At 54.8% G+C, this 15,037-nt stretch overlaps 1 protein-coding gene across 1 annotated transcript; it reads right to left on the reverse strand.

The window, feature by feature from the left end:
- Window positions 1-3,389: 3,389 nt before the first annotated feature.
- On the reverse strand, window positions 3,390-5,664 carry B0H18DRAFT_1122709 (uncharacterized protein; the record flags this gene model as incomplete). Its single annotated transcript, XM_048034558.1, has 7 exons — window positions 3,390-4,172; window positions 4,225-4,560; window positions 4,614-5,016; window positions 5,069-5,151; window positions 5,210-5,400; window positions 5,458-5,529; window positions 5,601-5,664. 7 exons carry the CDS (start codon window positions 5,662-5,664, stop codon window positions 3,390-3,392), a joined length of 1,932 nt encoding a protein of 643 aa, XP_047889257.1.
- Between the last annotated feature and the right edge of the window lie 9,373 nt (window positions 5,665-15,037).

Raw genomic sequence — 15,037 nt, forward strand, 5'->3', positions numbered from 1 at the left:
CAGCCAGTAGGCCTCGTTCTCATCGTTGTCCCTCCATCCAGAATTGTTACTGTACGTTCGGAACACGTTGCCCACTCGCAACGGAAGTGTGGGAGCATCGTCGGCAGTGCAGCGCGCTGCGGACGTGAGTTCCAGGTGACGAAGACGAATGGCCAGGGCAGTGGATACCGAGAGACGAGGCCGACCACAGCGGGAAGCACCCCAGCATTGCGTGCTGCGATAATGCTGCGCTGCTACCAGGGAAGTCCGGGGACAGTGTACTGCTGTAACGAGGGAATGTCGTTCGCGCCGTGCAAGACGTCTAGCTCACGCGCCCGCCTTGCGGAGGACGGGCATTATCTGGGAAGGACAGGGAGTGAAGATTACCTGCGAGTCTGCCGTAACGATGGGCAGCCATCCGGCGGGTACTCTGGACGGTCGCCGACGAAGCCTTGTGTCCTGTCACCCCAACGTACAAGCCCTTAAGGGGCCGAAGTTGAGAGGTCTGCCAGTAAGACGAGGTACCGCGAAGACGCCACGCCGCCCCTTCGAAGAACCAGGCACGTAAGTTCTGTCATGCTACGAGCGGGATGCGGCGTTGACAGTGCGTCGAGATGTCCGGCCGTGCCTGGGACAAGAGGTGAGTCGCGACCACAAGGACTGCACAGATAACGGACCGGACAGTGGCCAGCACTCACATCACTCGCCGGTACGAGTGTATCCAGAGACTGGGTGTGGCACTTGCGCCTGCACGCTCTGCGTGTGCCCGGGGTGGGAGTTGCACCTCTGCGTCGCTGCGCTGGATGCGTGCGCGTACGATGTGTTTGGGGCGCGCACTGAATATTGAATGGGAAGGAGCGATCTGCGAATGCGGTCAGTATACGGTTCAATTGCGACTCACCGGTGATCGATAGCTGGCACAAAGGACTGTGGCTGAGCACGTCGACGCTCACCGACTGGACGTCAATCAGTCGCCACGTTGATTGTCCGGGCGGTTGTCGTGTGCATACCTGCAGGCGGGGAGCGGACAATCTCCAAGGAGCATGCTCGAGGGTCGCTATTACAGAGAATCTGCGACAGAAGTCCTAAGCGCTTGGGTCGGGAAACTCCAACGCGGACCGTGCAGAGCACCGGTCGTAGGAACCCGCGCAAGTACTTACTGGGTACGGAGTCTGGGTCACGTTCTTATGACCCGTGACCCGGACCGTACCGGCCAGCGGCCAGCTGCGCAACCGCCGGAACGGGTGTCGGGCTGTGTTCGGACAACCACGTGTTCGTGCCATCCCATCGCTCGAACACAACCTCCGAACACACGATATGGCAGTCAACGCATGGATGGCGGGCACACAAGCGAAGGCGTTCCAATCTACCTCCCTCTATCAGCAATCTATCAGCAATGCTCAGCCCTATGCGCTCGCTTTTCACAGGTCGCTCGGTGGCTTGACGCTTCATGTCTTCGTTCGATGGTTTTCTGTTTTCTTTTTCCCACTGACTCTTCGTGACGCTCTCCGGATCTGGTACTGCCTCGTTCTTCGTGTACCCGCTCTGCTATCTCTTTAACCTCCTGCCTGACTCTTCAAGCGCGTTGATGTTGACGTCAACCCCTCGTCCTTCAATGGCCCGGAGAAGGCAAAGAGTCGAGGTACGTCTGGTCGTGAATAATGTCTCCCAACTCGTACCGTGTCGTGCGGGTACGCTAACAGCGAGCACACAGTGCACCGACGTGCAGTAATAGGCTGTTGCACGACACATATGGCGACCGCGAGCCCGCGGGGCCAATGTCCTGCGCGCAGGCACGGCCGTCAAACGGGCGGCCAGGCGGACGAGCTAGCGGACCACTGGGTGGGAAAGCGGGCTGGCGAGTGGGCGTGCGAGTGGGCGGGTGGGTGAGCGGGCGGGCAAGCAGGGAGGTAGACAAGGAAAGGCCCATGCAGTCGCACACGCTGGTCGTGTGTCGCAGTGACACTGGCCCGCGGACGAGGCGCGTTAGCACGCGCAGTCACGCCGAGGGCGCGACGTGCGTACCGGGACCACGGCGGGAAGAGCAGGATGGCTCGAGATTTGGAGGGCGAGAACGTGGGCTAGGAGGTACGTCAGGCAGTGCGGGTGTCCATCGACACAGACACGTATGCACCTCGCTGACGTGTGCTTGACCAGGACATACACGCAGAGATGTGTGTCTGCACTAATGTTTGTGCAGCGATGTGCACCGAGCGACCTGTGAAAACATGTCAGCTCGAAGCCATACACGATTGGACGGAGGAAGGGCGTGTTCGACACAGGAGGTTCGCTTTCGACCGCTGGTAACACCCTGCGCTACGTACTGCCCTCACTGGCGACAAGGACGATGGCAAGCGGCGCACTCAACGAGTCCTTCAGCAATAACAGCCAGCTCAACATATGGGCGCAGTGTGTCGCAAGTATGTCCTTCAAGGTGGTCAGGAGGGCTAGGTGGGGCCAAAGCGTCAGTCATGACCACATCACGGTACGTTTATCAGAACCGTTGCCATGACTTCTAATTTATGACGCGTAGTCTGTACACGGCGCCTAGACTCATTTGTTTACTAGTAGCATGGGGCTACGTCGACATCGACCGCGGGGTGTACTTCGTTGCGAGCATGGAGAACGGAGAGCTAAACACGTGGGACCCTGCAAAGAACGTTGCAAATGCTGAGTGAGTAACATCAAACCCTGCAATGTGTTCTGAGACCCGGCCGACGAGCGAGCCACAGGCGTAGGGATGACGAGGAGGAGGTGCGAGCTGGCGGGTGTGAGGGCGAGCGAGCAGGCTCACGAACAGGCGGGTGGGCGGCAGGGCGAGCGGTGAGTGGGTGAGTAAAGCCTCAGGTTAAGCAAGTGAATTGACAATCAAACAAGTGGATGAGGGGCAGGAGAGCGAGCGGGCGGGCGGACGACAAACACGGTGACCACAAGCTTGCTCAAGCGCGAATAGACCGTGGGCATCGGGGCGCGGTAACATAAATGCATGTTGCGCACAGCGTTGACGACACGAGGGTGCGAGATGTGTGGTACCGTACCTGCAGTTCACCGTTGGCGAGAGTCCGCCGGGGAAGTAGGCGAGTCACTGTGAGCGTACAGGACGGTACAACATTCAACATTTTCCATGTGACCTATGGGCCTGCCACGTAAAACGTACATACACTACAGAGATGAACTGAAATCTCCTGAGCTCACTGATGCCTATTAACGGCGTACGTTGGAGCATTCACTGACGACCTTCCTGTGCACCTGTCAGATTCTAGAGTACAAAGGTGGTGGTACAAAGATAAAACACAACAATTCGTGAGGATGGGCAGCCGGGACGTAGAACCACAACAACACGGAGATGGCAAGGGGCACAAAGCAAGACCAAAAGCACAGACAAAGAAGAACGTAGATGAGACAGCCTCTCAAGGGGCATAGTCCTCGCTAGGGTCACCGTCCCCTGCTTTCTTCACTCGCTCCTCTTCCCATTTGGCAGTCTCTGCTTCATCCGCCTCCCTCTCCCTATGATCTGCGACGCTCAGAGTGCCCACCCAAGGTACAGCGGTCGGTATGTTCAGCACCAGCTGAGCAAGGCGCTTTCTCCTGTTCTCCTCTGCGCCCTCTGCTTCCTTGTCTAGTTCGTTGCCCTCCTGCCTCTCATCCTCCGAACGCCGGCGCTTTCTCTCGTTCCGTTTTGTCCGCCGCTCGTAGTCGCTGAGGGCGTCATCAGCTGCCCAGTCATGGAGAACAGAACCATCAATAGTAGTGCTGTCGCCAAACTGAACCCCAGGTTCAGCACGATAGTCCTGACTAGAGTTCTCGACGACCTGTTGAGCTGCCTGCCTGGCTGCTATGGCGACACTGCTAGCTATCCAAGCGAGCTTTGAAAGGACAGGTGCGTCCTCTGCTTTCTTCCTTGCTGCTTCCAGTAGCTTGTTGGCTACGTCAGCAGTAGAGGAAGTGACGGCAGACGTGGAGGAGGAGGTGGATGCACGAGGGAGAGGCGTCTTGCTGTCCTTCACTTGGAGCCTTTCTAGGAATGCAGCGGCAGCTGCTTCAGTGGCATTAGGGTCATGCCTGAACCAGAGGTATGCTCCCTGATTTAAGACTGTACGACGCATACCGACAACGGCTTTGCTGAAGCAGCCATTGTCAAAGCGCCTCCTGTCCTCTAGGTGCTTGGCGTTGTGCCAGCCAGTTAAGATATGCTGACCTGTAATCAATGCGGTGTTACTGCAGAGAAGTTCAATCCCAGCTCACCGCTGCGATGCCTTGCTCAATGTACCATTCCTCTGGCTTATTGAGTCGGAGGCCTTCCCTGAGGAGCTCCAAATCCGCGTGCCCGTAGAAGACGTAGAGAGTGCAAGTGATGCGACCCTGGACTACCTTCCCATCATAAACGTACCCAGGGTCAAGGACGGTAGGGTCATCCTGTTCTGGACGAGGGATGGCCTGAAGAGCCCTGATATGTTCCATCTTCTCGACTTCAGGGTGTGACTTGATGTCACGTGGGGCCTCGTTCACGTCAAGGACCAGGTGTACCGTGGGGCCATACTTATACTGCCCGCCAACTTTGATGAGTGATGCATCATGGGTCTGCGAAGAGGGTTAGCTGTTAGCGTAGCTTAAGACATATCCCGAATACTTACTTTAGCAAACACGTCTTTGCGTGTTTGCTTGTCCGATACCTCAATGCTCCAGAGGGGTGCGATGTCGACTCTGGAATCTGCTGTTGGAGAGGCAGGGAAAGGTTGGCGCACTTGGCAACTACCGACATTGTCGGCTACTGTGAAGTTACAGCCAATAGCGCTGGCCTTGGCTGAACCTTCGTGCTCAGAAATCTCCTGCATGGGCACCTGGTCTAACTCTTGATCGTACTCGTTGTGAGATGCAGAGATTCCACCGTCTGTCTTGGGCAGCTCTGGGAAATAATTGACGAATAGCTCCGTATTCATCTTGCATATTTTTCCCAGCCTTGAGCTTGCCTCCTGGTGGACTGCGCCTATATTTCCGTGGACCTCCAGCGTCTCTGTCATGTCGTCCCAAATAAATCTAATATTTGGCTTCAGCACCACAAAATAGCATGAACACGTCTGTTACTCACTTGAAAAATTGCACAACCTTCGGTTGTTTCTCAACGATGAAATGAACAATTTGGCTCCACTCCTGGACAGAGACACACACGACCTCAAAGGTCACATAGGTTCGTTCAGACTGCCCAGGACAGCAGAAGAAAAGAGCTTACACGGTGTTCTTGTTTGCGTATCAAAGGAAACTGAGGTTCCTCTAGCCAGTCCCCAAATAGTTTGACAGAGTGTGGGAGGAGCAGCCACGACCTCTCAAGTTCCTTCAGCCTATCCTCCAGGCCGCAGCAGTTGGAACGTCCTTCAGTATGGCCTTCGTCAACACTGAAGCTTGTATCTGGGTCCTCTGAATCTACGATATTTGTGACTGAGTACGTGACGTAGGTATCTGTCAATGGCGTATGCTCACCTAGCTTTCCTGCACTGGATTGTTCAGACTCTGCCTCTGACGTTGTAGAGGGGCTGCTTGGACGGAGACTGTCTATACATGGGTAAGTTGGCTATGAGATCTGAGAGCGACATCTGAGAGCGCCATCTTTCATTGGCACTTACCTGGCACTGCAAGGGTAGAGTGTTCACGATGGAGGGAACAATACGGAGAGTGTCGAGAAGACATGACTGAAGGTATAGTGAGTGCGTTGGTACCTTGCCAAAGACGACGTGTTATCTTACTGAGGTAACTGGGGTCCTAGTGACATTAATATCTATCCTGTGACTGGGAGGCGTGTCCTAGCTTCTTCTCTAGCGACGTGTTACCTTCCTCTCTCAACGTGTTCCTTCCCACTTGCAGCTTCCTCATTTTGAACGTGAGGTAAGTGCCTAGCTTCTTCATCTGCTGCTGGCAAAACGCCGCCTCTTATCTTGCAGGGTCCTCACTAATGAATGAAACGAAGGCCCAGCATTGGAGTTACCTAATTAGGCTCTATGCGGGATGCCGCGTTGAGCCTAATTTAGTAACTTCAGCTAAGGACGCTCTACTCTAACGCAAGGAGGACAACTGACCAATATATCACTACATGACGAAGGCACACAGCTCAAGATCTTTGTGCAGAGATGGCGTCCTACATGAACGTGTCATTGACATATGTTTCCTGGCTAGGAGAAGCTCACCCTTGAAGACTTAGCCAAGTGTATTGGTGTTGAGTGTACGTGGTGTTCGTTATCAGACGTACTAGAATCAGTAGAATGAGATACTTTCAGAGAACATCATCATGAAGAGCAACCGGTGTCCTGTTAAGCGTGAGAGGAAGGAAGGCAAGAGTACCAAGGCGGGTCAGGCTGCCGTGGATCAGCTTGTCAAGGTTTGAGTCTAGACGCCTAGGGACCACTCGCACCCGATTTAGCTGTGTAACCAGCTGTCAAAGGACTTTCCTTTCGCAGCATTTTTACAGTGTTTGCCTACCACAGTACTCTGGACACGTACGCATTCAAGTGTGGCACCAGCTGTTGGTCTTGCTGACTGGGACTGGTTTCAGATCATGGGCAAACGCAAACACTTGCAACACTTTTGTCCCTTGGGGGGTGAATTCTGCCCTGCTTGCGACGAGTGGTTTGAAACCGTCCCAAGTCTTATGTCCCATTTATCCAGCAGCAAGAGGTGTGCCTGGTATAAGAAGGGAAAGCTCAAGGCAGTGTTCCAGCCGTTAGCTGCAGCAACATCCTCAGAAGAGGAGGATTACGCGCCTGAGCCGCTTACTAGGTCAGTGGGATTTAGACCTGTTGATATTTCAGTCTTAAGGATTTCCAGCAGCGCCCACTCTCCCAGTCGGCAAGGAAGCCCATTTCCTCAGGCATCTGGCAGTTCCTCTTCTTACGGTAAGGTCCACTCCTTGGCGTACACTTGGAGCAGTTCAATGCCAACTCATTGTGCAGGAAACAACGGCAACGAAGACGAAGGCGATGATAGAGAAGAAGAGGAAGAAGAGGAAGAAGAAGAACTTCTTGAGGACCTGGTCTTTGTCCCTGTAGCCGGGCCCAGTCAAGGGCACCAAGGCAATCCTGAAGGCGCTGAAAGCTCTACGTCAGGAGCCCTGAGACGACGTACTGCTCTAGCCCTGGACGATGATGATGACAGCCGTTTTGAGGTGGTTGATGAGAAGGCAGGGAAGGAGTATGGAGAAGGGCAGACGATGAAGGAGGCTTGGAGGAGACGTTTTGCAGAGAGGAACAGCAAGGACGGCGTAGGAGGCTCAGGTGATAGTACCGTCTTGTTCTCCACGAGCCCATACTGATGCATCAACAGATGAGACCCGCTCTTTATGGGAGCCATTTGAATCGGAGATGGACTGGCAGCTGGCGGCTTGGTGCGTCAAGTCGGGTGTGAGTCAAGGCTCAGTAGATGAATTGCTCAACATACCTGGGGTACGTATGGTATGTTCGGAGAAGGGTCCAATCACTGACAAGGGCACAGTTGCGAGACAGATTAGGGTTGTCATATCACAACATGCGTGCCCTACTGCAAAAGGTCGACTCCATACCTGAAAGAGCAACCTGGACTGAGCAATGGCTCACCTTTAAGGACCACCCAGGCGAACGACATCTTGTGCAGATTCGTGACATTATCATGGCTATCAAGGCCTTGCTTGGCAACCCTGCACACGCCGACAAGATAGTATACCGTCCACGCCGTATCTTTACGGACCGCTCAAAGAAAAACCGTATTTACTCTGAGATGTGGACTGGAAGGTGGTGGCACGCCGTCCAGGTGAGTGGCATAAGTGTATATTTGCTGAGAGGTTGAGAGATCTGAACGTCTGCTCAGAGCCTGCTTCCTGACGGTGCTTCCCTAGCACCGGTCATTATCTCCACCGACAAAACTCAATTTACCCAGTTCTCAGGCAACAAGGCCGCCTATCCAGTGTACATGACGCTGGGGAATATACCTAAGGCCCTTCGGCGTAAACCCTCAGAACATGCCTGCATTCTCATAGGCTACCTCTCTGTCGACAAAGTCGACTCTACCGGCCTCTCTGAAGCAAAGCAGCGCGCCATGATGCAGCAGCTGTTCCACGCCTCCGTCAGGATGATCGTCGAGCCTCTCATTGAGGCAGGAAAGACAGGCCTTGACGTCACTGGGGGGGATGGAAAGGTTCGAAGGGTGTACCCAGTCCTAGCGGCGTACGTTGCAGACTATCCAGAGCAGTGTCTGGTGACCTGCTCCAAGTACGGAACCTGTGCCGTATGCCAGTGCCCAGAGTCTCAGCTTGAAGACGCCTCTTCCAAGACACCTAGGCGCCAAATATGGACCCTTGACGTACTCGAGAAGGCCAAAACCAAGGGAAGAAAGGGAAGCACAACGTTCTATAAGGCCTGCAAAGAATTCAATGTCTCTGGTTACGTGGTCAAGCCGTTCTGGAAGGATCTTCCGTATACCGACATCCACCACGCAGTTACCCCCGACGTCTTGCACCAACTTTACCAAGGCGTCTTCAAGCACCTTGTGGAGTGGTGTGAGGATCTCTTGGATGAGGAGGAGCTGGACCTTAGGATCCGTTGTCTCCCGCCAGCGTTTGGAACACGCCATTTCAAGAAGGGCATATCGGCCTTATCTCAGGTTTCTGGCAGTGAGCGTAAAGACATGGCCCGTATCCTCCTAGGCTGTCTGGTGGGCTGCATCCCTAACGCCGTCATGCTCACATTCCGAGCTTTGCTAGACTTCATCTACCTGGCTCAGTATCCCACCCATGATGACACTACCCTATCCTACATGGAGGACGCCCTCAAGTTATTCCACAAGAACAAGGCTGTCCTTGTGACACTTGGGATACGTGAACATATGAACATACCAAAATTCCACTCTCTCCTCCACTACGTCGACTCTATTCGCTCTCTTGGCACCACTGACAACTACAACACAGAAATGTTCGAACACCTGCATATCGACTGTGCCAAAAAGGCCTGGCGTGCGTCCAACCACCGTGATGCCCGCCCCCAAATGGTGAAGTGGCTCCAACGCCAGGAAAAGATCGCAACATACGAGACTCTTCGTGAGAGGCTTGTGGAGGAGGAAGGAGATGCTCATGTGGATGGGGCCTCTGAGAACGGTCAGCACTGTCCCAGGGCTGGGATTGTGCTGGCGAAGCATCCCTCAGTGACGCAGCAGTCCCTCAACTCTATTGGCGCAAAGCATCAAGCTCCCGGATTTTCCAAGGCCCTTCGCCAGTATATCTATCGCCTCAAACTTGGACGCCCGCTCACTAACAGAGAAGTAGAAGCCGCATCGTCGTACCTCCCATTTTCACGTCTAGATGTCTTCCATGGGTTCAAGTTTACCACAATCCCCCTCAGCGACAGCAAACCAGAGCGTGATGCAGTCAAGGCACGCCCTGCCAGTGGTGAGCAGCCTGGCAGGTTTGATACCGTTGTTGTCCTGCAGGGCGAGGAGGCAGAGGCTACAGGTCTTCAAGGTACGTAATTCTGTATGTTTACTGCTTCAATTATGCTCAGCTGGGTACTACGCTCACACAGGAACACGTATCGGACGCCTCAAAGTCGTATTTCGTTTGCCCAACAGGATAGAGCAGTTCAGAACAAACGAGTCCATGCCTGCACCTCAGGAATGGGCTGCAGCGGGCCCTCTGGCGTACGTGGAGTGGTACGCCAAGCTTCCTCCCTCTGCTGATCCCATCCACATGATGTACGATGTGAGGAAAGCTCCTCTACGTACAGATGGTACACCACCTTGCGATATTGTACCTTTGAGCATGATACGCCAATCCTGCCAGTTAATCCCCCATTTTTCAAGACCCACTGCTTCTCAGCCTTCTGTACGTGTACCTGAGGATTGGAACACTCATACCATACTTGATAAAGCGTCGAGGTTTGTGCTGAACAATTGGGCCACTAAATATTCGTACCAGACCCTGTGGTAGATACTGTATGGCGTAGTTTTTAACGATACAGTTCACAATGTCTACTTGAGTACCTTGGGCATCTTGAAATAAAGAAGCACAAGGGTCCTTGGTAATCAGTGGCGATACCAACAGCACACAGAGTAACCTTGCCAAGGCATACTCGTCTCCTCAAGGGTACACCTTCAAAAAACGGGTGCTGAAGGTTCCCTTGTATGCCTTGCAGCACCGTCCAAGGGCAGGAAGACTCGATAAGACATTCCTGTCCTGGTCAAGCCTTGCCAAGATAAATGGGTTTTTCCTGATGTCGCCGAGAGCCAGGTACAGTCGATGAGTGACTCGAACAGGAACCAGGATACATGCCAAATCGGGAAAGCGGGAACACTGTGGCTACGTAGACCGTGGCACATCGTATCGCGCTGTACAAGAGTCCGTGGAGAGTCCGTGCGCATACTAACGCGCAGTACAAGACCATGGCGCATTGTAACGCACCGGTAAGAGTCCATGTGTAACGGTGTGGCCGTTACACCACCTCCTCCTCAAGGGGAAGCGGTGACGCGACCTTCAGAGGTCAAGCCGTTGCGGCGGTCTCGAGACACGACCGGAACGTGTCGTGGTCTGTGTGGGCGGCACATACCAACAACGAGGATCCTCGGAGCGCGTGGGCGGCGGACTCGGAGGACGCGGGGCAGCGGCAGGCACAGCAGGAGCAGCGGAGGGCACGGCAGGAGCAGCGGAGGGCACGGGAGCGGATGCGGACGACGGGCTTGAGGCGGGCACGGGAGCGGGTTCGAGAGCGGGCGCGGACGGGACCTGTGGGGCAGAAACAAAGGATGTATCAGTAGCAACAGGAATGGGAGCGGATTTGTCGAGTATAAGACGATGAGGGCGAATGGCGCGAGGATGACGGCGATGGAAACGTTCGAGGTGCTCGTTGGAAGTGGTGGGAATGTCGGTGAGTGGGATCCATGAATCTTCGTCGGGGGAGAGACCCTTCCAGCGCACGAGGTACTCGTAGCGCTGGCCGAGTTTGCGAGAGTCGAGGATGTCTGAGATGTCGGGGAAAGCGTCGAGACTTGAGCTGTCGAGAATGAGAGGATCGGGGTCGGCATGGGAATGAAATTCAGAAGGATCGGAGTAGGGTTCGAGAAGGGAAACGTGGAAGACTGGATGAAGGCGAGAAAGATAGGAGGGAAGGCGAAGTTGGTATGCAGAATTAGAGATGGCGCGATCGACGGGGAAGGGGCCGAGACGGCGATGGTCAAGCTTGTCTGACGGTCGGGTGGACTTGATATGACGACGCAGCAACCAGACGAGCTGGTCCGGCTTGTACGTCGGGCTATCGAGGACATGCGCGTTGTATGCGCGAGCTTGGCGGTCTTGAGCCTCCTTCAACTCGGCGCGGAGCTCGTCATGGAGACGCTCCAAGCGCTGAGCAAGATCGGTGGCGGCGGGAACTGTGGTGCGTTCGGAGAGTTGGGGTTCAAAGGAAGGGTGAAAGCCATAGTTGGCAAAGAAGGGAGATTGGTTGGTGGACGCGTTCACGTTGTTGTTGAACGCAAACTCGGCAAGTGGCAGGTAGTCAACCCAGTCGTCCTGTTGATACGATGTGTACGCACGGAGGTACGTCTCGAGCGTCTGGTTGGTACGCTCGGTCAGTCCATCTGTTTGCGGGTGATAAGCCGTTGACGTCCTGTGATCAACCTTCAAAATAGTGGTAAGTTCTCTCCAAAAGTGTGAGACGAAAACGGAACCGCGGTCGGAGACAATTGTCTCGGGGAGACCGTGATAGCAGAAGATCCTGTCGAGAAACAACCATGCCAAACCCGGCGCGTCTAGCGTCTCGTTGCACGGGATGAAGTGTGCAGCGCGGGTAAGGCGGTCGCAAACGACCCAGATCGAGTCGTAGCCGTGAGAGCGTGGAAGCTTCACAATGAAATCCATAGATATGGACTTCCACGGCCTGTCAGGGATCTCCAAGGGGCGGAGCAAGCCGTATGGCTTGTGATGTGGCGTCTTGATGCGGCTACAGATATCGCACGCTTGAACATAGCGGCGAACATACGTCTGCATGCCTGGCCACGAGAAATCACGCCGAACAAGCGCCAGCGTGCGCGCTCGCCCGGGGTGACCTGAAACGAGCGAGTCATGACGGGAATAGAGAATGTCAGCACGCATGGATGAGGGTATGAAGAGTGAACCTTTGTGGATAACGAGATTGCCTTCCAGCGCAAAGCCCGTGTCGCCACGAGAGATCGCTTCGCGCCACTCGGTATCATTGCGGATGGCAGCTTGGTACCGACTGAGCTGCTCTGAGTTGTCGAGAGCGAGCGTTGTCAGCGCTGAGACTTGCTGTGGACGTGGAGCGTCCGACGCTGATGCTTGATCCGGAAATATACGCTCTGTGTGCAAAGGTGTGAGTAGAATTTTTTCCTGGAGGCGGAGGACGTCATCCCCCTCTCTCGGGACGTCGCGAAGGAGCATCCGCGGGGTTTTTAATCCCAGGCGCATAGTCCAGTCGGAAGTTAAATTCCGACAAGAACATTGACCAACGCGCCTGACGTCGATTTAGAATGCGAGAAGACATAAAATATACCAAGTTCTTGTGGTCGGAGACAACGGCAACGGGTTCAGCGGTGCCTATGAGCCACGCGCGCATGTCCCGGAACGACTCGACAATGGCGAGAAGTTCTTTGTCGTGCACATCGTAATTGATCTCTGCCGGGGAGAGCTTGCGAGAGAAGTACACCACTGGGTGTAGGAACCCTTGAGCGTCCGGCTGGTGCAGGATACCTGACATAGCAAAATCGGAAGCGTCAGTAGCCAAGGTACACGGGAGAGACGGATCGTAGTGACGGAGAACGGGAGCCGAGGTGAAGACGCGCTTCAGCCGCTGAAAGGCGTCGGCGGCGTCGGGTGTGAGCACAAATGGCTCGCCTTTACGGTCCTTGCGCGTGAGCGCGTTGAGCGGGAGGACCGTCTCGGCGTAGTGGTCAATAAAACGTCGGTAGAAGTTTGTAAACCCGAGGAAGGACTGGATGTCCTTGACCGATTGCGGAGCAGGCCAGTCCGCGATTGTTGAGAGTTTGCTGGGGCTCATCTTGATGCCATCCGAGCCCAGCCGAAAGCCGAGGTATTCGACTTCAGACCGGTCGAACTCGCATTTCTTCGCGTTAGCGAAGAGCCCAGCGCCCTCGAGACGCTCGAGAACCATCCGGACGTGATGGTCGTGCTCTTCCTGGTTCTTGGAGAAGATCAGGATGTCGTCGATGTACACAACACACACGACGTCGAGGAGGTCGCGGAGGGTGTCCTGGATGAAACCTTGAAAAATACCGGGTGCGTTAGTGAGACCAAATGGCATGACTGTGTACTCGAAGAGTCCGAGGTGCGTGCGGAAAGCGGTCTTCCACTCGTCACCCTCGTGAATGCGGATGAGGTTGAAAGCATTCTTCAGGTCCAAGACCGTGAAGACCTTGCATCCCTGGACTCGATCAAGCAGATCGTCCATGAGTGGGAGCGGATACCGGTTTTTCTTCGTAATGGAATTGAGACCGCGATAGTCTACGCAGAGACGTAGCTCGCCAGTCTTCTTCCGTACAAAGAGGATCGGCGATGCAGCCGAAGAAGTAGACCTGCGAATGAATCCTTTTTTGAGGTTAGTCTCGATGTAATCGAAGAGCACTTGGCGCTCATGTTGCGACAGGTGATACATCGGCCCAAAGGGCGGTGTTTTCCCCTCCTCTAGCTCGATAGATGCATCAAAGCCAGGGCGATGAGGTGGCAAGTTCTCCACCTCAACTGGTGAGAACACCTTCGCAAAATCGTGATATTTCTCGGGCACCGACTGCAGGAAGTCGTCAGGTGCTGCCGAGTCAGGCGGGGGCTCGGGAGGAACAGAATCCAGGGGCAGAGTAGCCGAAGACGGGTCGGGCTGAGCATCGAGCTGCATAGATGCGAGCTGATACCCTGGAGTACCCTTGGGGTGATACCAAAGCAAGGCTGTCTCGTTGTGTCGAGCATGCTTGCGGAAACGCATAGAGTTAATGAAGGAGATGTCAAGTGAAGGAGTGGGCGTAGAGTCAGGAGCTGAAGGCAAAGCAGAAACAGCATTCCAGACAGACGAGAGCACACTGGTTTGACCGGAGCCAATTCCAGATGCTGGAGACAAAATGGGGGAGCGAGACGGACTCGAAAGGGATGGAGCCAACGACGATGCAGTCGAGGCGTTCAGGTACGACACACCGTGCACAGACGGGTTGCACTGGGCTCTGTCTGAGCGGACAATGCTGTCGGTACAAGCAGGAACTACCATCCTGCCGTTAAGACCGAGGCCTAGACCGACAGTCGTAGTGGAGCACATATGAAGCGAAGACACAGAAGTGTCTACTCGGGCAAGACCGAAGCCTTTTCCGAGTGCAGAGACAGGGTATGATGGGTTGGCACCACAGCATGACAAAGCAAGTCGCTGCCGGGCCCAATCAATCGCTGGATTGTGGCGTTGCAGCCAGTCGAGACCAAGAATTACAGGAAACGGAACAGAAACAAGCCCAAGAGAAATTGCTTCAGAATGTTTTTGAACAGACAACGACGTTACGACGTCGTGGGTGATCAGGCCAGACGCGATCGGTCGATCATCTACCGCCGTAATAGGTATCGGCACGTCTTTGAGACGACGCGGGAGAGCGTGACGGTTTGCGAAGTCGAGAGAAATGCATGAGCCAGTCGCACCGCTATCAACAAGCGCGTACGTGCGAACTGGCTTGCGATCAGGAAATGAGAGAGAAACCGAGACGAAGAAGTGGTCCGAGGACCGCGGGTTAGCATGAACATGTGATGAGAGTTGGAAAACGGGTGAACAAGCAGGCTTGGGTATCCACACGCCGTTCACCGAACGGACGTGCGTTGGGGCACCCGCGGCGACGGGAGCCTGAGTCCCTGAAGATGCCGGAGGCCCCGGGACGGGTGAAGGATCTCCGGCTAGGCTTTTCCCGCAGAGGGAGCAGCCTTAGCCTGCTTCTTGGCCTTCTCCGACATGTTAAGACACTCGGAGATGGTGTGCTTACCCTTGCCGCAGTAGAAGCAGAGGCCATTCTTGCGGCGATACTCCTTCTCGGCTGGGGTTAGCGGGCCGCGTCG

Source organism: Fomitopsis serialis (assembly GCF_022376445.1).
Source record: "Fomitopsis serialis strain Sig1Antser10 chromosome Unknown B0H18scaffold_82, whole genome shotgun sequence".
NCBI classification, from domain to species: Eukaryota; Fungi; Basidiomycota; class Agaricomycetes; order Polyporales; family Fomitopsidaceae; genus Fomitopsis; species Fomitopsis serialis.